The 23,227-nt window shown below is 51.1% G+C and overlaps 1 protein-coding gene across 1 annotated transcript; it reads right to left on the bottom strand.

Moving 5' to 3' along the window:
- Window positions 1–11,180: 11,180 nt before the first annotated feature.
- Window positions 11,181–13,232, bottom strand: TBC1D25 (TBC1 domain family member 25). Its single transcript, XM_070395390.1, is given in 1 exon segment — window positions 11,181–13,232. A coding segment is annotated over 1 exon segment (2,052 nt).
- Window positions 13,233–23,227: the final 9,995 nt, after the last annotated feature.

The raw sequence follows: 23,227 nt of genomic DNA, 5'->3' as shown, positions 1-23,227 counted from the left end.
AGTGTGGTCCGTAGACCATTGTGGAGGTCCCTCAAGGTCTACAAGTGATACACAGGTGCTGGCTGTTTACAAGGAAAAAGGAGGGAATGATTTTACCCATACACTTGACATGCAAAATTAAGATTTTCACCGCCATCCCATTATGTTTTTTTTTTTAAATATTTCTTTATTGATTTCAGAGAGGAAGGGAGAGGGAGAGAGAGATAGAAATATCAATGATTAGAGGGAATCATTGGTCGGCTGCCTCCTGCACGCCCCCTACTGGGGATTGAGCCCGCAACCCAGGCATGTGCCCTTGGCCGGAATCAAACCCGGGACCCTTCAGTCCGCAGGCCAACGCTCTATCCACTGAGCCAAACCGGCTAGGGCCCCATTATATTCTTGTTAACTGTCTCATTCTTCAGCACTGCCCATGCGCTACAGGTTCGAATTTGGTTGATCTACCTTGGCAGTTTGTGTCGGGCAATATATTTTCAAGTCATTTATGGGTTTTTGGTGATTACTTTTGTGATGTGTAATATCCTCAACTCAACTAGGAAGTTAATGGTTCAAAAAAATGGCTCAGAAAAGAGCGATGAAAATAGTAGTCCAAATACTACAACTGAGAGCAGTGTTATAAAAGCAATTAGCGAGCAGGAGTCTGGTCTAAAAATGTACATCTCTAAAAACTAGAACATGTGCGATGATTTCACAGGAACAGCTGAGATAGGAAAGTGTAAATAGTGAGTCTGATACTGAATATCCAGCACTGGACTTCATTGGACTGGCTACCCATCCCATCCTAATCCCCAGCGTGTGTTTGTTATGAAACTTTGTCAAATAGTGGCATTCAGCCATCAAGACTTTCACATCGTTTTCAAACACAGCACAGTGACCTTTCTGGTAAACCATTAGAGTTTTTTCTTTTCCAGAACAAGAGTAAAACAAGCTTTCCAGGACAAAATTGATAGATCGCTCGCCTCTCCCCAGCCCCCGCCCCACCCCACTAGAGGCAGGAACAAAAACCAAGCTACTCAGGCAAGCATTTAAGTTGCATTCCTCTTAGTAAAACACAGATACGCGTAACACTGTCAGAGAAGCTTCTGAAATAGCTTCTTAATGACACGTTTCTATCGGTGAGAATACAGAACCAACTTTTGGCAAATTTCCTTTATCGAATGACAGGGCGGGGCATCACGTAGTATCCATGGCACCCATTATGAGAAAATAGTCGGCTTTTAACCAATCCTGCTATCTTGTACTCCTCGTTAAAAATTGTGAAATTTTGCTTCCCTAAGATTAGGTTTGGACTATCACAAGTATTGACCATATTGCCATCTGAGCAAGCTGTGTATGCTCTAGAACTGGTCTCCAGGGGCATAATCAATGACTTGAAGAAGCGGTTTGATCTCAGCTCTCTTTTCAAAACTTCATGTGGGCCCACGTGTGCAAAGTTGGTTTAAATCAATGACGTGCAGAGTCCAAACACATTAGCCTATGCGTGGTTCATATATCAGAGAAAAGGGTTCAGTGACTCTCGGTGTTATCACCAAGAGCCCACGATTCAGGAAAAAAAGATTCTGTGCTGAAGTGATTATTTTGTGAATCATGGTATGAAGTGAAAAGATGGCTTGGCAATCGCTGCAGAGGGAGCACCAGGAAGGGCACCCCTTACCAAGGATGAAAGAAGTTGTGCCTCAAAGCCAGCTTCTGTCTGTTTCCTGCTCTTTCCCCAGCATTTTGGCAATGTCAGCTGCTGTCCCCAAGATCCCTTCTCCCCTTCTCTCTCAGAGTAAATAATATTCCCAAATTTTAGTTGGATACATGACCACTTAGGATAAAAAGCCATCACCTCTACTCCCTTTCCGCTAGGTGTGGTCATGTGACAATGTTCTGGCCAATGGGATGTGAGCTGAAGTATGACTACAGGTCCTTATAGGGAGTGGATATGTTTTTCACCCCATTTTCCTCCAACTACTGCTTGGAACCTCGTGTTGTAGACAGCCACTGTGGAGCACACCGATGAGGGCAAGACCTAAGGGTAGCAGAACAAGAAGAGAGAAGGATCCTGGATCGCTGGATGAACTAATGAAGAAGAACCACCTTTCTAGCCCTGGACCACCTGTCTCTGGGTTATTTGGATGGAAGAGAAATACATTGATTCACTGTTACTTTGGATCTCTGTAATGAGTGGTCAAACCTAAATCCTACCCAATACGGAGTTGAAGGACATAGTGAAAAGCGTCACTCTAATCCTGTTTCACTCACTGAGTGTACTTCTTTTCAGCATCCTATGCAAAGACAGAGGCAGCAAGTTCAAGTCCATTTTTCCAGCTATTCTACTAGCTATGGAGGGAAAAGGTTCCCACAAGGCATTTGGAAAAGAATGATGACATTTTTTTCATGTCATTATTGATCATGCCATTCAAGACCACTTCTAAGGTCTTAAGTGACCTGCTCTGATGGCCATATGTTCAACATTTCTATTGCCCAAACATTGACAAACTATTACAATGTTCACTGTTTACTATCAAATTAGCAGAAATTCTTAAGACCAAACTGGGGTGTGACTCCTCCATTATGAGAATTTGATTCCTTCTCAACCCTTGGTGATTTTTGTTTCTGAGCAGGAGAAAGGCATCAGCGACATACGATGAAGATGATTTAAAAACCACATCCAGATATTACATCAGAACGTAAAGAATTCTTTCCGAGGTCATTCAACCAAAGAGAGGATTATGGCTCCGTCAGTCACTCTCTCTCTCCAGGTGAAATACTCAGCCTTGTGACTTTTGGAAGCTCCATCCCTGTTGACCTAGTGTCTGAGAGAGCGGAAAATAGAAACAGCTCTGTGATTTCTGGATGCTTCTTTGGTCTGAATCCACAACCCTCTGACAGAGCCACCAAACATTTGCTGCCATTTCTAATGACCTGTAATTGTGGTTTAGGATTTTCTAATTTAGTACAAATCGGGAGTAAGAAAAGAAACAGACAGGATGTGAAAACTCCTATGGCTCCTTACTGTCACACGGGGCATCGGTACCCTGGTGGCACTTTCCAGAGGGTATCACCTCTCTCACGATGTGAAACGAATATCCTTCATATTACTTTTGCAAAGGTGCATTTTTATTCTTTTAGAAAGACAGTGTTCTTTCTGAATGTGCCCAGCTGTGGTGGTCGGTGTGTGCGCTCAATGCCCATTGAGGGATTTTTTAAAAATATAGATTTTATTGATTTTTTACAGAGAGGAAGGGAGAGGGATAGAGAGTTAGAAACATCGATGAGAGAGAAACATCAATCAGCTGCCTCCTGCACACCCCCTACTGGGTATGTGCCCGCAACCAGGGTACATACATGCCCTTGGCCAGAATCAAACCCGGGACCCTTGAGTCTACAGGCTGACGCTCTATCCACTGAGCCAAACCGGTCAGGGCCGAGGGATTTTTTGATGCATAGAGTGTGGGGAACATGCTCCCCTGCTGCCTGGGATGGCCACATTCCACAGCAGATAAAGAAATCCCTAGAGAGAATCCAGAGAGGCCCCTAAGGTCCTGCAGCCCTGCTTGTCTGGCCCAGGCCCGCCTGCCAGCTGGACTGACCCTCATCGCAGCCTCTCCCGGTGAGTCACAAACTTCTGCTCACAATGTCCCATCTGCTCCACTCCAAGTCTACTGTGGAGGCATTAACGTTCCCATTAAACGGCCAGCAGCCGAAGTCCAGGGACTTCTCCCAAGGCGGTGGGGGAAGGGCCAAGACAAAAACCCAGGCCTTTCTATGTCCCCGGAAAGGCTCTTCCCCCCACACTTAAATGTCTGAAAAACAGCCTAAACTATGGATAATGGCTACGGACTTAATGAGTGACAGACACCCCCCCCCCCCCGCCCCAACCACCAGCTTACATTGCCTCCAGCTTCAGCACAGCCCTGTGAGTTACATTGATCATCAATTAGATCCACTTTACAGATGAGAAAACAGAGGCTCAGAGAGGGTAAGGAGCTTGCCCACTGTCACGCTGCTAGGGAGCGGCAGCAACCTGAGGCCTGACAGTCAAGAGCCAGCTTTTAACCCCACCAACGGCCGCCCCTTTGGACTCCAAGTGCCCCCTCTAAAATCTCTGGATCCCTGAGTTCGGATCTGAGCTGCTCTCTTTTTGGCCTTGCCCGGCCTCCTCTGAGGATCCCGGCACCAGCCTCCCTACTTCTCTCCCTGCCCCTCCTCGCTCCTGTCCGCCCCCTTTTCCGAAAGGCCAGTGGTCTTGAGAACACCTGCTTGCTCTGTCCTCCGTCTCATCTGGGGAGGACCTGAGCCTCCAGCTGCCCCAAGGCCCTGCTTCCCTGGCGCCCATGCCTCCCACTCGTTGCTCCGGATTTGCAGGGCACTGACTGGGGCCAATGCACATGTAGCCCGTGGGCCCTTGGGTGCCTGCTGGGCCCCCGAACTCCCTTCCTGGGCCTGGTTACGAAGCTGGCCCCCTCCCCGTGAGCTTTGGGGCCTTCACCAGGGCCAGGATGATCCCTGATTTGAATTCTCCGCCTAGATCAGGGGTCCTCAAACTTTTTAAACAGGGGGCCAGTTCACTGTCCCTCAGACCGTTGGAGGGCCGGACTATAGTTAAAAAAAAACAACTATGAACAAATTCCTATGCACACTGCACATATCTTATTTTGAAGTAAAAAAAAAACAAAACGGGAACAAATACAATATTTGCATTTGCATGTGGCCCGCGGGCCGTAGTTTGAGGACCCCTGGTCTGGGTCCTGGTCCAGGAACTGTGTTCTTCTGTGAAGCTCCCCTCTCCTGCCCGAGTCAGCATCCTGACCTCCGACTATTCCCACCCCACACCCCTCTCCTGAGGGCTCATGTGCCAGGAAAGCCTGGCGCCCTGCCCGCTCACTCAAGGGCGGTCCCAAAATCCAAAGGAGAGGTCTGTCTTTTACCACACCCCGCGTTTCAGGAATTCTAAAGCACAGGGAGCTCTAGAAAGCCCTGCCCAAGGTGAGGTGAGCCTCCTTCCCCAATCCTGGCTCTGCCACTGCACAGCTGTGCAGCTTTGGACAAGTCGCTTTACCTCTCTCAGCCTTACTGTCCACATCTGTAAAATGGGAATACTCCCCGCCCTGCCTCCTCATAGGGTTGTCCTGATGCTCAATTGCACAAACCGGAGACAGGGTGCTTTGTAAACAGAGGCGGTGTGAGGAAATACAAGGCACGGTGACCATGGAGTTGGACGTGAGGATCAGGACCGAGCCTGCGGGCGTCTCTGGTCAGCACCGTGCCAAGGGCGTGGCCACTGGGCTCTGGACTGGGCAGCAAGCTGTTATGAAGTGGAGTTGACTGGGGATAAACCCAAGCCCAAGCTTTGTCCAAAGTCACTCAAGGCCTTCTGTTTGGACATGGTCTCCCTGCCACCTGCACTCACCACTTTTTCAAAAGCACCTTCAGGTGGCCCTGGGTGCCCCCAGACTCCCACTGAATCCTGAGGCTCAGAGGCCCGGCCACGCCTGGCTGTCAGCCACAGCTCCCTCCTCCCCCTCCTCACCCCGCCTTGAACTCCAGCCCAGCTGAATTAGGAATTTCCTAACATTAGTCATAATTCTTTCAGTTGCAAGTGCCAACAGACTAACTCAAAGTGGCTTAAGCAGAAAATTAAATATATTTGGCTTATTTAACCAAAAAGTCCAAGTACAGCTGGATCTATGGGCTAAAATGATACCAAGAAGACTCAGTTTCTTTCTGATTTTTTGCTTTTCTCTGAAATGCTTTTTTTTTTCCCCCCTTTGGACAGCCTGGCTCCATGTGGTGGTCCCAGGCAGTTCCAGGTTTATTTTCTAAAAACTAAGCAACCCCAGGAGAAAAACAGAGCCTCTTTCACAATAGTTTAAAAAAAAACACACCCAGTGTTGACCTATATCGGGCTGAATGGAGCCCTTCCCTAAACCAGTGACGGTGGCCAGGCGGATGAAATATGCTAGTTGACCTGGGCACATGCCCACGCTAGTGACACATGGACCAAGAGTGGGGGAGGGGCCGTTCCCCAAAATAAAATCTGGATGCTGTTTCTGGGAGGAGCCATGAATCCGAGGGAAAGCAGAAATAATAGATATCCAAAAACATTCCATCCCTTGGCTGCCGGCGTATAGACACACACCTACTTTTTCCATACCCATGATAGTTCTAAGCTTGTTGTCACTGTTTTTTTCTTATTATTTGGAAATGATTTCAAATTAACAGAAAAGTTCCAAGAATAGTGGAGTAAGCCTTTGAGAGTAACTTGCCAACATGACGTCCCATCAGCCCTGGATACTTTAGTATGTAAAGCCTACGATGACATTCTCCTAAATAACCACAAGACCACCATAGAAATGATAGATAGAGTCCTGGCCGGGTGGCTGAGTTGGTTAAAGCATCGTACCATCCCATCACCAAAGGATGCAGGTTCAATTCCTGGTCAGGGCGCATACCTAGGCTGTGTGTGGGTTCAATCCCTGCTCAGGAGGGAACGGATAATGTTTCTCTCACATCGATGTTTCTCTTTCTCTCTCTCTCTCTCTCTCTCTCTCTCTCTCAATGAAAGCATATCCTTGAATGAGGATTAACAAAATAAATTATAAGCTATATTACTATAATGTATTCATGTTTGCCATTTGTCCCAATAATGTGCTTTGTGGCAAAAAGACCCAATCCGGTATGATGCATTGCATTCAGTTTCCATACTTCTTTAGTCCCTTTTAATGTGGAATGGCTCCTCCCTCTTTCCTTTGATTGTGGCTTTGTAAATGTTGAAGATTATAAGCAAGTGATTTTGTAGGCGCACGCCCCCCCCCCCACCCCAGTTTCGGTTTATCTGATGTTTCCTCATGATTAGATTTAAGCTATGTATCTTGGAGAGAAAAGTCACAGAAGTGCTGCTGTGTTCTCACTGGATCATACCAGGTGATGCATGATTTCAATTTGTCCCGTTACTGATTATATTAACATTGATGTTTTTATTGAGACGGTGTCTACCAGACTTGCAATACCCTTTTGGTGCATCTATATGGGCACTTCTGTTGGTTATGTGCTTTAGCAGGCAGTGCCAGAGTTTTTCCCAAAGTGGTTGTACAAATTTGCTCTCCACCCAACGGTATAAAAATTCCAGTGGCCACATCCTTGTCAACACTATTGCTGGTTTTTAAATTTTTAGTCATTCTGAATGTGTAGTGTTGGTATTTCATTGTGGTCTTAATTTGCATTTCTCTGTTAACTATGTTGCATAATGTTTCATGTATTTATTAGCTGTTTATATATCTTCTTTTCTGAAAAAACATACTACCTTTTGCCCATTTAAAATATTGTTCTGTCTTTTTCTGTTATTTTGTAGGATAATCTTAGTATATGCTCGACGAGTCCTTTGTCATTTGTAATATCTTTCACTCTGTGTCTTGCCTTTTCACTTACTGGTGTCTTTTGATTTTACGGAAATAAAACGTTTCTTTCGATTAGCTGTGTATGCTGTTTAGGGATTCTTTGCCTAATTCTAAAATAATGAATTTTTTTTTCTTTTGTTATCCTTCATCATTTTCTTCTAGAAGCTTTTTTTCCCTTTTACTGTCCACATTTAGTTTTAGAGGTCGTTTAAAGTTTTACCGAAGGTGTATATGTACACGGTTTAAGAGGCAAAACTTCACAGGATCTGTAAGGAGAAACGGCAGTCCTGTAGCCCTTCATACTTATTTCCTGCTCCCCAGAGACAGTGGTTTTCAACTCAATCAGCTGACGTTTTAAAGAGAAATTCTCCGTATCTCTAAATAACAACCTTTTGTTGCCAATTCTTGATTTTTCAGTTTTGGGGATTCTCTTTTGACCTCCCAGTATGGAAGATAAGGAGTTCACTCTTTTTAACTCCTCACCTCCACCACACTCAGTCGCACTTGCATTCTCATCACCTTCCCAAGGTGGCTACATGATCGCTGTGGTTGGGCCAATAGTCAGCGTTTACCCCAGCACGACCGGGCCCTTGTTATTCGTGTCTGAGCTGAGTGGGGCACTAGGACCACTCTTGGTCTTTGTTCTCCTGGAGTGTGCATTTCTCTTGCTTTGCTGCTGCTGAGGTTCATTTGCTTTCCCATGTAATGAGCACTGCTTCAAGCCCAGTGTTCCAACCACTCCGACACATTCGGTATCCCGTCAGTTTCCTCTTCTGGAAGCAGTCCCTTCTGCAGACTTTGTGTGTGTTTTTAAATCCTCACCCGAGGATATTTTTCCATTGATTTTTAGAGAGAGTGGAAGAGAGAGGGAAAGACAGAGAGAAATAGTGATGTGAGAGAAACACACCAATTGGTTGCCTCCTGCATAAGCCAACCAGGGCCAGGGCTGAGGAGGAGCCTGCAACCGAGATACACCCTTGACCAGAATCCCCAGGCTGATGCTCTATCCACTGAGCCAAACCGGCTAGGGCTGTTCTGCAGACTTTTGACCCACCACAATCCCTTTGCTCTCCAGCCCCCAGGAACAGCTCTCCTGCTGGAGTCTCCTTCCACCACCCTCCTTAGGGTTCCCGTTACCTCTCTCCTACACCTGACCCCCTCGTTTCCCGAAGCCCGTGTCTTCCTCTTTCTCATTCTCTTTTTTTTGAGGAACACACCCTCCCATAGGTTCTGGAGAAGGTGTGCAAAGGGAATATAATTTCTGAAACTTTGAACATGTGAAAAGGTCTTTAGTCTACCCTTATACTTAACTGATAATTTTACTGGTTTTAGAATTCTAGGTGACAAATAATTTTTCTTCAGAATTTCGAAGACACATTTGTATTGTTCTTTGCGTTTGGATTAATGGACTTTTTTAAAAAGCCTTCTTTTCCTCTCAGTAACATTCTGTAGTTTTCTATGTGGAACATAAACACATTTTGTCAGATTTATTCCTAAGTATTTGTTTTTTAATTTAAAAAATACTATTGTTGATGAAATATTTTTATTTTCTAATTGCTTATTGTCATCTTAAAGAGATACAATGGAATTTATTTAATTGCTAAATTTATTTAATCTTATACCATATCTGTGGATTTTTAAAAATTTTCCAACTTACATAATGATACCACTGATGAATAACCATTGTTTTTTGTGTTGTTGTTGTTTTTTTCCTTTTCAAGTCTTACCTCTTTTTATTTTTTCTTGCCTTATTGCACTGGCTAGGACCTCCCATACAATATTACATAGAAATGGTGGTGGTGGACATCCTCATTTATTCCAATCTCAAGGGGATAACTTTCAATACTTTACCATTAAGTACGATATTTACTGTAGCTGTTTGTGTGTGATATTACCAAGTTAAGAAAATTTCCTTTTACTTGTAGTTTGCCAATAATTTTATCATGAATAAAGGTTGAACTTTTATCAAATGCTTGTTTCACATCTATTGCTATCCTTTATACTTCCAATCTGGGGTATTACACAACTGGTTTTCACATGTGGAGCCAAACTCACATTCCTGGAACAAACTCAAATTTGTCAAGAGGCATTATATACCGCTGGATTTGATTGCTCTTTTGTTTAGAATGTATATCTATGATCTTTTCAGAAATTACTCTGTAATTATCCTTTCTTGTAATGTCTTGCTTTGGTTTTAATATCGAGGTTATGCTGCCCTCATCCAAAAAGTTGGGAAGTGCTCTCTTCTCTATGAGAGTTTATATAAAACTGGGGTTGTTTCTTCCTTTGATGTTCAGAAGAACTCACCGGTGAACGATCTGGACTTGAAATGCTCTTTGTGGGAAGATGTTTAATGACTAATTTTTCTAATCGATACGAGACTATTCTCTATATTGTCTTCTGTGAGATTCCTAAGTTGTGTTTTTCAAAGAATTTATAAGTTTCATCAAAATTTTCAAATTTATTGGCATAGAGCAGGAATTTTCAATCCTTTTCATCTCATGTCACACATAGTTAACCACTACAATTCTGTGGCAAGCCAAAAATATACTTTTTGCCGATCTGACAAAAAAAAATAGGTATAATTTCGATTCATTCACACCAGATGGCTGTTGTTGTGTTGGGTGCTGTCATTTTTTTAATTTGACAATCTAAGGGAAAAGAGGTCAGTGCGCCTGAGTAGTCAGGGATTGCAGGTTTTAAAAATTCTTACAGCACACTGGTTGAAAATTGCCGGCATAGAGTCATGATAATAGTCTCATAATATCTTAATTGTTTGTAAGATAGTGATAACCTCCTTTTTGTTCCAGGTGTTGGCAGTTGGTGCCCTTCCTTTCCTTCCTGATCATTCTATTTCATTGGGTTTGTTTTGCTATGGGGTTTATTTTGCTATCCTCTGTGATTTTTAGCTTTTCTTCTTTTCTAACGCATGTACATATGCTTATGAGTTTCTATCTAAGCACTGCTTTAGCTACATCCCAACGTTTTAATAATATTTCAGCATCATCCATTCAAAAGTATTTTTGATATCCAGCAAGAGTTCTTCTTCAAACAATGAACTATTTGGAAGTGCATTGCTTAATGTTGGAACATTAAAAAAAAATTGTCAAGTTATCCTTTGTTACTGGTTGCTAGCCTGATTATGTGGTTGTCAGAGGCCATACTCTGTACGATTTTCATTCTTTGACCTTTCTCAAGACTTGCTTTATGACCCAGTCTAAGGTCAATTTTGGAAATTGTTCCATGCACATGAAAAGAATGTGCGCTCTGAAGTTGATGGCTTTGTGTTGGTCATACTGGTTTAACTTCTCTAGATGCTTACTGGGTTCTGTCTCCTTTTCTATCAATTGCTGAGAGAGAAACTTCCCCTCTGTCCCTAGTTTTCTAAGAGCATTGCTCATAAATAGGTGCTGGATTTTGTCAAGTGCTCTTTCTGTATCTACTGATATGATCGTGTGATTTTTATTCTTTAGCCTGTTAATGTGATGGGTTACATTAACTGACTTTCTAATGTTGAACCAGCCTTGCCTAACGGATAAATCCCACTTGGTCGTGGTGTATACTTCTTTATTTTTATTTTTCCATGTGTGCAAAGTACAGGTGTTAAAAACAAAGTAACAAAAATAGAACAGAGGCCAGTAGCCTCAGTGGGACAGCGCTGAAGCAGAGCCCCATACTCTCAGACCTGCAGAGAGAGGTCTAGGCTTGGCAGCAGGGAGGTCGGGCCTCGGGTGGAAGCCCTCTGGCCGAGAGTGGGGATCTTGAGGGGCTGGGGGCGGGCTGGAGGGAGCCTGGTCAGGATGAGGCTGTGACCTCATTTGAGTCTCACAGGTAGGACTGCAGGTAATCAGCAAAGAGGGCCTTGGCCCGGTGTAGGACACGCCCCAGCGGGTGTTTCCCCACAAGGCGGTCAAAGTGCATGGCCACCTCGTGGTAATCCAGCCCATTCCTCATGATTTGACCCCGGTGCTCTAACAGGATGGCGAGGCAGAGAAAGAGCATGAACGGGTTCCCCAGGCCAAGCTCCTGGGGTGGTGGCAGGGACTTCCCAGGGTCTTGTGGGGAGCCCACCTCTGGCATCAAAAGGGATCCTGCAGCAGGAGAGGCCTCCCGGGAGGACAGCAGAGACGAGGAGGATGGGGAACCAGGCATGGAAGAGGAGGGGAGTGCGTCTGAGGAGTTCAGCAAGGGCTTGGAGAGGGACTTGGAGCTGATGAGGACAGTGGGATGGAAAAGCTGGGCGAGAGCGTCCCTCCTGGGGCGGCTGTTGTCCCTGAGTTGCTGGAGGTCATCCAGACTGGCTGGTCCCGGGAGCTGCCCCCCACCACCAGGCTCCTGGCTGGCCAGGGCCAAGGGGTCAACGGCCTCTTCAAAAGCGCCGCCTCTCCCACCGGCAGGCCTGGGCCTGTGCCCCTGTCGCAGGGGCTGCTCCCCGCAGCTCCTGGAGCCAGTGTCGGCCCCGGGGCAGGGGGTCCCCACGAGCTCGACCTCCCGTTCGGGAGGATCGGGAGGCAGCGAGCTCCAGGTGACCTCGAGCATGCGCAGGGCATCCTCAAAGGCGAACTCCCGCTTGAGCTCGAGCAGCAGCCAGCGGTAGCAGAAGAGGAGGTGGTGGGCCCCCGCCTCTCGCAGGTACCGGTAGAAGTCGGGGTCCACGTGCCGCAGCAGCAGCTGGAGGTGGGCGAACTTGACGGCCATGGCCCAGCCGTCCGGGTGGAAGTTGGGGGCCAGGCGCCGCATGATGCCGCAGAAGCAGAGGAAGGCCTGGCCTTCGTGGTCCAGCGCCGCCAGGAGGGGCGAGGCCAGGTCGCTCATGCCCTGGCGGTAGGACACCTGCGGGTGGGTGACGGCGTAGGTGGTGAGCAGGTCGCGCAGGGCTCGCAGGTGCGGGCCGTCCTCCGGCCCCGCGTAGTAGGGGTGCGCCCGGTCGGTGCGCCGCACGTCCCGGAGGACGGCGCCGCGGATGCGCTCCAGGTCCTCGGGGCCGGCGCGCTGCGCCCACTCGCTCTTGAGCCGCTCGTACTCGCGGCTCTTGCTGCTCACGTAGGCGGCCCGCTGGCGGGCGGTCAGGCGGGCCGGCAGCACGTTCAGCAGGTGCTGCCACACCTCCCCGCGCAGGGAGGGCGCCACCCCGCCCTGGTAGACGCGCAGGCGCAGCTGCTCCGGGCGCGACAGCCGGCCGTCGGGGTGCAGGTACGCGTGGAACTCGGCCTCGCTCAGCGGGGGCCAGAAGGGCTTGACCTCCTTCCCGGGGGACCAGCTCAGCACCTGCTGGACCCTGGACCAGGTGCGGCCCACCTGGGCGAGGAGGCCCTGCGCGAAGGGCAGGGCGGCCGCCGCCAGGGGCGCCCGTTGCTCCAGCGGCGGCGGCACGTCGGGGCCGGCGGCCTCCTGGGGGCCGGTGAGGTCCCCGTCTTCCAGCAGCGGGCGGTCCTCCGCCGGCCCCAGGTCCAGCCGCAGCTGCAGGAAAGGTTTGGAGGCCACGGCGAAGGCCGTGCTGAGGTCCCCGTCCGACCGGAGCGGGAGGTAGACCTCCTGCCCCAGCCCATCCCGGCCCCGGTAGCGGAGGTCAAAGGGCTTCCCGCTCAGGTCAAACGCTCGGGCGAGGATGTGCTGCAGCACGTCGAGGGGGGTGATCTGGGGGTCCACCGCGAAAGAGCGGAGCTCGGGGGGCAAGAAGCCCGCACATTTCTGGACTCGGACTCGTACCACCTCCTGCTCCTCCTCCTCCTCCTTCTCTTCCTGCTCCTCCTCCTCCTCCTCCTTGGCCCCGGCCGCTTGGACTCCCTGGCCAGGCGGGGATGCTCCGGAGCCGGCCAAGGCTGAGGACCCACAGGCCGAAGCCATCCCGGTGGCAACACGCCTTGGAGTGACGGTGACGGTTGCCCCGCTACCTGTGTGCGATTCCAGAGAGCAGCGCCCGCAGCCCCACCCTAGGCCCAGGCGCAGGCGCAGAAGGTGCTGCGGGACCCTAGCAACCCCGCACCCCCCCCCCCCCGCCCCTCCCACCCCGCACAGAGTGGAGGTCTCCTCTGTACCTATAATTCTCTTTATACATTGTGGGTGTGATTTGCTAATATTTTGTTGAGAATTTTTGCATGTATGTACATGAGAGATACTGGTCTACAGCAGTGGTTCTCAACCTTCTGGCCCTTTAAGTACAGTTCCTCATGTTGTGACCCAACCATAAAATTATTTTCGTTGCTACTTCATAACTGTAATGTTGCTACTGTTATGAATCGTCATGTAAATATCTGATTTGCAGGATGGTTTTAGGCGACCCCTGTGAAAGGGTCGTTCGACCGCCAAAGGGGTCGTGACCCACAGGTTGAGAACCGCTGGCTACAGTTTACTTGACTGTCTGTCTGGTTTTGCTGTTTGGGTGATGTTGGCCTCATAGAACGAGACAGAAAGTATTCCCTCTGCTTCTATCATCTGGAAGCGATTGATTGCCTAGAATGGGTATAATTTCTTCAATTCCTGGTTCAATTCGCCAGTGAGTGCATCTGGGCCAGGTGCTTTCTGTTTGGGAAGGTTACTAATTATCAATCCAACCCCTTTAATAGATATAGGCCTATACAAATAGTCTATTTTTCCTTGTGGGAGTTTTGGCAGATGGTGCTTTCAAGGAATTGGTCCATTTCAGGTAGGTGACCAAGTTTGTGGGCATAGAGTTATCCATCATTTTCCTTTATTATCCTCTTAATGTACATGAGATTTGTAGCGATGCCCCTCTTTCATTTATGCTAGTAATTTGTATCTTCTCTTTTTTCTTTTTCTTAGTCTAGCTAAAAGCTTATTGACTTGCTTGATCTTTTCAAAGAATCAGCTTTGGGTTTTATTGAATTTCTTTATTGATTGTATATTTTCAATTTTATTGATTTCTTTTTAAAATTTTTTATTGAATTGATTGGGGTGACATTGGTTAATAAAATTATATAGGTTTCAAGTGTACAATTCTATAATACATCATTTGTATATTGCATGCTGGAAAACAGGAAAACCAGTGGTATAATTCAGTTCAAGTCTGAGAACCAGGGGAGCCAATGGTATAACTCCCAGTCCAAGGCCAAAGTCCTAAGCACTGGGGGGTGGGGTGGGTGGGGGGCACTGGTGCAAGTTCTGAAATCCAGAGGCCCAAGGACCAGGAGCTCCAATGTCCAAGGGCAAGAGAAGATGGATGTCCCAGCTCAAGAGGAAACAGATGGAATTTGCTCTTCCTTCTCCCTTTTTGTTCTCTTCTGGCCCTTAACAGATTGGACAATACCTGCCTATCTTGGTTGAGGGCAAATATTCTGTACTGTCTACTGAATCCAATACTCATCTCTTCCACAATAATGGTTTACCAGCTCTCTGGGGCATCCCCTATCCTGGTCAAGTTGACACATCAAAAAATTAGCCATCACAGCATATTCATCACAATTGTTTCAAATTCTGGGCCTGATCATTTCAGCACCCCTGCCATATCTGAGTCTGGTTCTGATGCTTGCTCTGTCTCTTCAAATTGTGTTTCCTGCCTTTTAGTATGTCTTGGAATTTGTTTCTTGATAGCCACACAAGATATACTTGGTAAAAGGAACTGCTGCACATAGGCCTGTAGTAGTGTGGTGGTAGGTGGGGGGAGGGGAAGCCTTCTATAGTCCTAGGATTAGGTCTCAGTCTTTTGATGAGCCTTTGCCTCTGGACTGTGAACTTCACACGTATCCATTTTCCGTCATTTCTGCGGAAATATTACATGTCATTCTTATGTCTTAAAGATAGCATATATTGCTCAGAGGATAGAGCATCAGCCTGCGGACTGAAGGGTCCCAGGTTCGATTCCGGTCAAGGGCACATGCCCAGGTTGCGGGCTTGATCCCCAGTAGGGGATGTGCAGGAGGCAGCCGATCAGTGATTCTCTCTCATCAGTGATGTTTCTATCTCTCTTTCTCTCTCCCTTCCTCTCTGAAATTAACAAAGATATATTTTTAAAAAAGATAGCATATAGTTGGGTCTAGTCTTTTTAAAAATCCAGTCTAATAATCTCTTTCTTTGAGTATGTAGATCATTTACATTAGATGTAATTATCAGTATGGTTGGATTTAAATCTACTATCTGTTTGTTTTCCATTAGTCCCGTGTGTTTTTATTTCTTTTTATCTGTCTTCTTTTGAATTGACTGTTTAAAAATATTACCTTTATATCTATTAATGTCCGATATCTATACTTCTTTTAAATATTTTTAGTGGTTGCTTTAGGGCAAGGGTCAGCCTGTGTGAAGACAGGACAGACTTTCCATATATCCTGGGCTCAGTTTTCCTATTATTAACATCTTACATGATAATGGTTCATGGTCACAATTAATTAACCGGTAAGGACGTATTATTCTCAACTAAAGTCCATACTTTATTCGGATTTCCTTAGCTTTTTAAAAATTGTGAAAAAAGACATATAACACAAAATGTACTCTTAACCATTTTTAAGTGTTCAGTTTGCTAGTGGCAAATACATTCCCATCGTTACGCAACCAATATACAGATTTTCATCTTGCAAATCTGAAACTTTATATCCATTAAACAACTCATTTCCCCTCCCCCCTCTGCCCCCCCCCCGCACCCCCCCCCCCCCCCCCCCCGCAGCCTCCCATAACCACCATTCTACTTTCTGTTTCTAAGGATGTGACTACTCTACTCCGTGTGTGTGGAATCACACAGTACTTATGTGCCTTTTATGACTGGTTTATTTCATTTAGCACAATGTCCTCAAGGTCCATTTGTATTGTAGCATGTGTCAACATTTTCTTCCTTTTTAAGGACAAATGATATCCCGTTGTATGTGTGGACCATATTTAGTTTATCCGTTTACCCATCAGTGGACACCTGGGAGATTTCCTTTGTTTTTACCGAGTGTTCTTTTTCTGTTCCAGGGTCCCATCCAGGGTCCCATCCAGGGTCCCATCCAGGATCCACATTATATGTGGTCATCATGTTCCCTCAGGCTCCTCTGAGCTACGACCGTTTCTCAGACTCAGGGCTCATTCTAATGTTCGCCCTTTCCATATTTATAACATCCGTTGCCAACAGTAAGAAACCTAGTTCATTCCCTCAACAAGTTTACGTATTGGGACTGTGCCAGTGTGGGCAACCGATACCCCATTGCCACTGCTCCCTGCTGCATGCAGCCCCCACCTCAGCCGTCCTGGGCTCTGGCACCCTGCCTCGTGCTGCCCCCGCCACCTCCTCCCCTACATGGATGTGCTCCTCACTTCAACAGACTCTGACAACTCACACCTTCTGGGCGCCCCGCCCCAGCCCTTTAGAGGTGCCTGCTCATCCTTCATGGACTCCATCTCCTGGTGCTTGGCCACTGCCCTGGTCACACGTCCCCTTCACTCTCAGGGTCCGAGCTCCTGTTCTGGGCTGTTCTCCTACTTGGATGCCCTCCCTTCTCTGCTTGAGCGCCAACATTCTGGCCAAGGCCATCTGCCTACGCGATTGAGCTCTCTCTCTCTCTCTCTCTCCCTCTCCCTCTCCCTCTCTCTCTTCTCTCTGATGCCCCCCATTGAAGACACACTCCTTACTTCACTTGAGCCCCCAAACCAGGTGATAGGCAACTGCCTTTCTTCCCCCACTTCTGTACTGAATTGTTCTTGAAAGGAACAGAAGGGAAGAGAAAAAGAAAGAGCAGGAGGAGGAGGAGGTGGCGGGGGGGGGGGGGGGGGGGGGGAGGGAGAGCTGCCTGGCAATTTTTTGTATTGAAAGGGGGACGTGGTGTGTGGCAGGTTGTAGAGGCTCTGGGGACATGGTCTTTTCCATGGAGCGTTTCATTTTCGTCCACAGCCACAGTGCAGGTAAATGGTCTCCATGCAGTGACGCTGGTCTGGTCCAGTTTTCCCTCATTCCTGGGTGTGGCCCTTTGCAGGGTCTCAGCTGTAAGCCAGATTGGAGCAGGTTGAGGAGTGAATGGCAGCTGAGACAGCCCTTCGGAGAAGTGCCGCTGGGAAAGGGAGGCGAGAGCCAGGAAGGTGATTTGAGGGTTCAGGGCTGTAGGGTGGTGAGAGATACTAGCGTGTGTTTGTGGGCAGATGGGAAGGAAACCGTCAAGTGGGAGGTGTGGGCCAGGGCAGGTGGGGGCCCCCCTGTGCCTGGGAAGGGGGGCTTTGGACAGGAGTGGGCCCCGTCTCTCAGGGTGAGGAGAGGACACGCTGGGGCCACCGGGGGTACAGGACACGGTGGGACACTGCCTGCCTCTCCACGGGGCTGCTGTTTTCTGGAACAGCTGGAGATGCGGTCTCAGCAGAGAGGGCAGCCCACGGAGGGGAGAGCCATGGAGAGAGAGTGGGAAGCAGTGAGTGGGCTGCAGGGGGGGAGGGGGCCATGGGGGGAGGGAGCTCTATGAGTGGAAGGAGGCTGGGGAGGGAGAGGGGGCTTCATACGTGGGAGGGGGCCCAGAGGTCCCATTTCCTTGTCTAGACAGGAGCACCTGAGAGCAATGACTGTCCCCTCCCCTCTGATGAGGGACTCGCAGCCGCAGAATGGGGCAGTGAGGAAGTGGTCTCTTTGCTCTGTCTTCTCCGGGCTGGGGGCGGGGAGCATCGAGGGTGAGCCCCAGCCTTTCTGCCTCTGGGTGGGTATGGGAAGTGGGGTCCTCCCCTCCCCTCCCCTCCCCAGCGAAGCCTTTTGGCCCTGGGGCCCTGAAGCAGCCGAGGGTCCTGGGTGAGGGTGGGAGTGGCAGGGAAGGGGCTGAGGGCTCACCCTCCCCTCCCCTCCATGAACGTGGGGGCAGGCAGGGGGACGGCAGCCCCAGGCTGAATTTGTTACTCATTTTGCTCTTGGCTCTTCTGGTGGAAAAATCGAAGCGCTCCCCCTGGTACAGCTGAGGCGGAGAGGGTGAGCGTGGCTGGGAGGCCATCCTGGCAGGGGAGTCTCGGGGCGGGCAGGCGGGGCCTGGCAGCCTGGCCAGGAAAGACTGCCCCCCTTCCCAGCCCCCTCCGCTCCTACGTGGCTCTCCAGGCCCAGGGCAAGGTCCGGAGGCTGAGGTGGGGGCTGGGGCCTGGGAGGAAGCAAGCACTGGCTTGGGTTCAGCCTCAGGCTCATAGCACCCCCTTCCCGGGCTTGTCCCCAAAACAGGCTCCCAGAGTCCCCTTGGGCTCCTGGAAGAAACCCCGGGGAAGCTGCTGTAGGAGAGGTCTGAGTGGGACTGGGAGAGGGCTTCCTCCTGGGCGGGGCGGGGCGGGGTGGGGGGGCTGTGCTCAGGGGTCCCCAGGCAAGCTCGGGGCGCTTCCCGAACACCTGCGGACGCTGGAAGTCTTTCTGTAAGTTCCCCGGGGCACGACCACCATCCCCACTTCACAGACAGAGAACCTAAGGCTCCAAAAAGTCAAAGGTCGCCGAGCCTGAAGTGGCAGAGGCAGGACTGGAACCCAGTTGTGTCTGGCTCATTGGACGGTGCTCTTTCCCAGCACAGGACCCTGAGCGCCCCCCTCCTCGGCCCGAGCCCCCTGAGCAGCTCCTGGGGGGCAAGGGCCTTGCAGGAATCCACGAGGAGGGGCCTGCCCCACCTCAGCACGACCCCGTCTCTTGCACTGTCCGCCATCCCTCACTTGGCCCTGGGGGCCTGAGGAGACCTCCCCTCCACCCACCCTCCCTCCATCTTTCCAGCAGCCCCAGTCCCTGGCCCCGGCCCCTCTCCAGCCCGGTGGAAAGAGGAGCCCAGAGAGGAGCCCAACCACTTTCCCTCTGGAATCTGCTGCCTCGGCTGCGATGGGGAAACCATCTGGAGTGTATTACGGGCAGCGGAGAAAGCTGAGAGCAGGAAAATGTGAGTTGGCCCCGGCAGTTCCCGGCTGCAGGAAGAGGGGGCTCAGTGCTCTTCAGGGGACAGGCCAGCAGCTGCCCCCCCTCCCCGTCCCTGATGGGGCAGAGGAGGGAGGTGCCCAGGAAAGGGTGGTCTGGGGAAGGCAGGGCCCAATTGGAACATGCTTGTCTTACCTACCCTCCCATTTCATAGAGGAAGCCCATGTTCAGAGAGGGATAGTGGCTCCCTCAGGGCCACAGAGCCAGTCGGGAGGAACAAGATCAGAGTTGGAACCGTTCCACTCTATGCACCCCTATAGACAGTGGAAGTCCCCAGCGTGGGGGGGGGGGGGGGGGGGCTGGAGCCAGGGGCCAAGCTGAAGCTGATGAGTTTTCTCTCTCTCACCTTCAAAAGAGCAAAGCGAAAGGGCAAAGGCTCATGGGACAGGAAGGAATAGCCTTCCTTCTTTTGGGGTCTCCGTTCCTTGCCTCCCAATGCCACTCTTGCCCCCCATGCCCCCCTTCCCTGGAGCCCGATCCCTGAGGAGGGCCGGGTGGGGCCCTGGGCTGGGGCCTCGAGGCTCTTCCTCTGGGTCCCAGGAGCCCCCTCCCCCGTGCAGGGCCCCAGCCCCAGACGTGGCAGGGGAGCTGGAGGGAGGTTTGTCCGCTCCCTCCCAAGTGCTGTGCTGGCGGCTCCCGAAATAAAAATCAAATGTGGGCTTGGCAGCGGGAGTGGGGTGGGAGACGCAGCCGCGAGCGGGCGGGCGGCGATGCTGCGCCTTCATTCTTTCCATTGTAACTTCACCTCCTAACCTCTGGCATTTTAATTATTCTCCTACCCGCTCGCTCTCCCTGGGCCAGAGGGTGAGCTCACCCTTTCCTCCAGCCTGGGATGGGGGTGGCCGCTGCCGGGACCCCCAGCCTGCTCCTGGGAAGCCAGATGGGGGCCAGGCAGGGGCACCAGCCCCCCCTCGCTGCTCCCTGCTGCTCCCCCCCCGCCCCCCGCAGTCCCAGGCTCCCAGGCATCCAGCCTGGCACCCAGGGCTCCATGTGTGAAGCATTCAGTCTGCACACCCACGGCTCCATTTCATGGTGGCACTGTCTTTAGCCAAAGCACCGCCGGCTCAAGGCCCGTTTTGTGGACGACTCGGCCATATGAGTGTGGGCAGAGCGGGGCCTGGGACCTGAGCCTGTCGCTCCTGCACTCTTCCCAAAGCCAGGAAGAGGGCAAGAGTAGCTCCGCCCCGATTATCCGCCTCGGCTCCCAGAATGTCCTTTTCTCTTCTCCCAAAGGTAAGTGGTTTAAAGCATTAGTTTGATGTTAAAACATACAAGGACATAGTATGGAGTAAGAAGTAAAATGCCTATGAATTAAACAACAATCTTATCGGAGAATATGTTTATTGATATTAGAGAGAGAATAAGGAAGGGGGAGGAGAGAAAGAGAGAGAGATCCATCAGTTGTCTCCCATTCTCGCCCTCAATGGTAATCAAACCAGCAGCTCCTTTGGTGCACAGGACGATGCTCCAACCACTGAACCACCCAGCCGGGGCTGCCTAGGAATTGTTTAGGTAGAAAACAAGTTTGCAAAGAAGATGTCCACTGAGGCCGTCCACGGATGCCAGGGAGCGTCCTCCTCCCGGGCCTGGCCCTGAACTTCGGAGGGATGCTGGTCATCTCTGTCTGAGGCCAGTTTGTCTGGATCCCAGGCTGCCACTGAAGATGCTGTGGGTGCCAGTGGGCAGCCTGGGCTCATCCTGGGACCCCGGGGCCTGGGGCTGGATTCCTCTGCTGATTCTGTGTGTCTCCTGGGGAGGTGAATGCCCACAGGGTAAGCAGCCTCAACCCTGAGTCCCAGGACAGAACCCTAACCAAGGCCTCCTGCTCCATTCCAGGCCCTGGAACCCCCCCCCACTCCACTGCCCCAGAGGCCCCGCTATGGGGTGAAGCCATAGGTCTTCTTCCTTCTTGCTCTGTAAATCTGCCCTGAATGCATGTGCCATCCGCACATGACTTCTGGGCGCCTACCCTGTTGGTGCCGGGCCTCGTGAAGGGAAGCTGTGTCTGGGTAAAGAGCGAAGCGCTGTGATGGGGAAATTAAGGTGTTAGCAGCCCCTGGAAGGAAACTCCTGACCCGCGCTCGGAGGGAAGACCATGGGCAAAGCCTTCCCAGAGTCAGTGAGGAGGAAGAGGAGCCTGAGGAACCGCACCTGCCAGGTGCAGAGCCTGCAGAGGGGTGGGTGCTGGGAAGGAGCCCTGAGGGGACAGGCAGGTGGGAGGACATGATCCAGTGTGTGCTCTGGGAAGATTTCTGGGGGGGTGTGGAGGATGGATTGGAATGTGATCAGCATGGAGGCGGGGTGGCCACGAGGAAACTGCCACAGAGGTCCAGGTGGGAGGTGGTGGACACCAGGCCCAGACCTCGGGCAGCGGGGTGGGAAGAGGCGCACAGAGCGCCAGAGACGAAAGAGGTAGGAGTCACGGGACTTGGTGACTGGTTGGCAGAGGGGTAAGCACTGGCTCCGGGTTTCTGGTTTGAACTCTGGCTGTTGAACGCAGTGACTTCAACACACCGTACGCCATCCAAGGGGCCAGGCTCAGCAGGTGGCCAGACGGGTGGCGGTCCCCTGGAGAAGGCGGAGAGGGAAGGAGCCAGGTCCGACCCGAGGGACGATGAAGAAACAGACCTTGCCAAGGAGCTGGAGAAGGGGTGGCCAGAGAGGCAGAAGGGAAACCGGGGCAGGGAGGGGCCTCTGAAGCCCCCGGGGCCAGAGGTTCTTAAAGGAGGCGAAGCGGCCTGTGTGCTGTGGGGTGAGAAGGGACACGTGGGTCCGAGGAGGTCCTTGCCTCCTCTGATCCCCAGTCTGTCCTTTTCTCTGACCCCCAGCCTTGCCCACTCTCTATCCCCCTCTGCCTGCCCCCCAGCCTCCCTACCCCAATGCACTCTCCCCTCCTCTCTGCCCCAAAGGATCAATGTTTCTAAGGAAAACTTCATGCCACCCTCACCCCACTCAGGTGCCGGTTGCTCTTCCTGGCTCCTGAAGTCACCTCCTTGCACCACCAGCCCTGCATCACATACACCCCTCACCAGAGCATCACCCAGAGTTCACACCACCACCTGTCCCCTGGGTGACTCAGCGCCCTCTGATTGAGCACCCCTGGGGTGCCAGGCTCCGGGACAGCTCGGGCAAGCCTGACCCCCGGGGCTTCTGGTTTAAAGAAGAGTGGAACAACCACCCAGTTGCAGAGTGAGAGGGGAGGGTGTTCGCATCGGGCAGAGGGATCCGAGCAGGCTTCACGGAAGAGGTGACTGCACAGGACCTCGAATGACCAGCAGGTTTTGGTCAAGAGGCAATGGGAACAGAAGGAATTGCAGGTGGAGGGAGTGTGGTGAGAAAGGGATGGAAGTGGACAAGGGGGCCCAACATCTGCGCAGCGGTCAATGGCTCAGGGTGGCCTGTGGCCTCAAAGAGCGGGGCCACGGTGGGGGCAGAAGGCTGCGAGGGGCAGGGGTCAGACCACGTGGCCTGGAAGACTTCAGACTTTGTGCCCGGCTGCCTCTTGACCAGGGGCTTTGGGATCTAGCGCTGCGTCCTCACTCATTCACTTGGGAACTACTGATTGAGCTCCTGGTCTGTGCTCTAAGGTGCTGAAGATACTGTAAGAGACAGAGTGGAGCCCCTACCATCACGGAGCTCCAGCTCCCGGAAGAGACACAGACTCTAAAGTCGCAAACAAAGACTAAAAATTAAGATCACGATGGGGGTGGTGAAGGAAATGACTGGCCATGCGAGAGCAGAGCCTGTGTCCCGTCTCCCCCTCAGACCGAGGCCTCCTGAGGACAGAGCCTGGGTCTCCTCCATCAGACGGAGGGCCCTGCACCTCCGGGCAAGGGCGGAGCATGGGGCATGTGGGAGCAAGAGCAGAGCGGCTAGCAAGCTCCAGGAGGGGCTGCTTCCCAGCCCAGGGACCCTCCGGCAGAGTCATCTCTGCCCACATGCTGCCCATTGGCCCCCCACCCCCAGCCGTCATTACGTCTCTCAACCACCAGCGGCTCCCCGTGCAGCT

This window comes from Myotis yumanensis, unplaced genomic scaffold (assembly GCF_028538775.1).
Source record: "Myotis yumanensis isolate MYYU_CA2020_CCGP unplaced genomic scaffold, mMyoYum1.0.hap1 SCAF_16, whole genome shotgun sequence".
NCBI classification, from domain to species: Eukaryota; Metazoa; Chordata; class Mammalia; order Chiroptera; family Vespertilionidae; genus Myotis; species Myotis yumanensis.
This window is presented reverse-complemented; position numbering and strand designations above follow the sequence as displayed.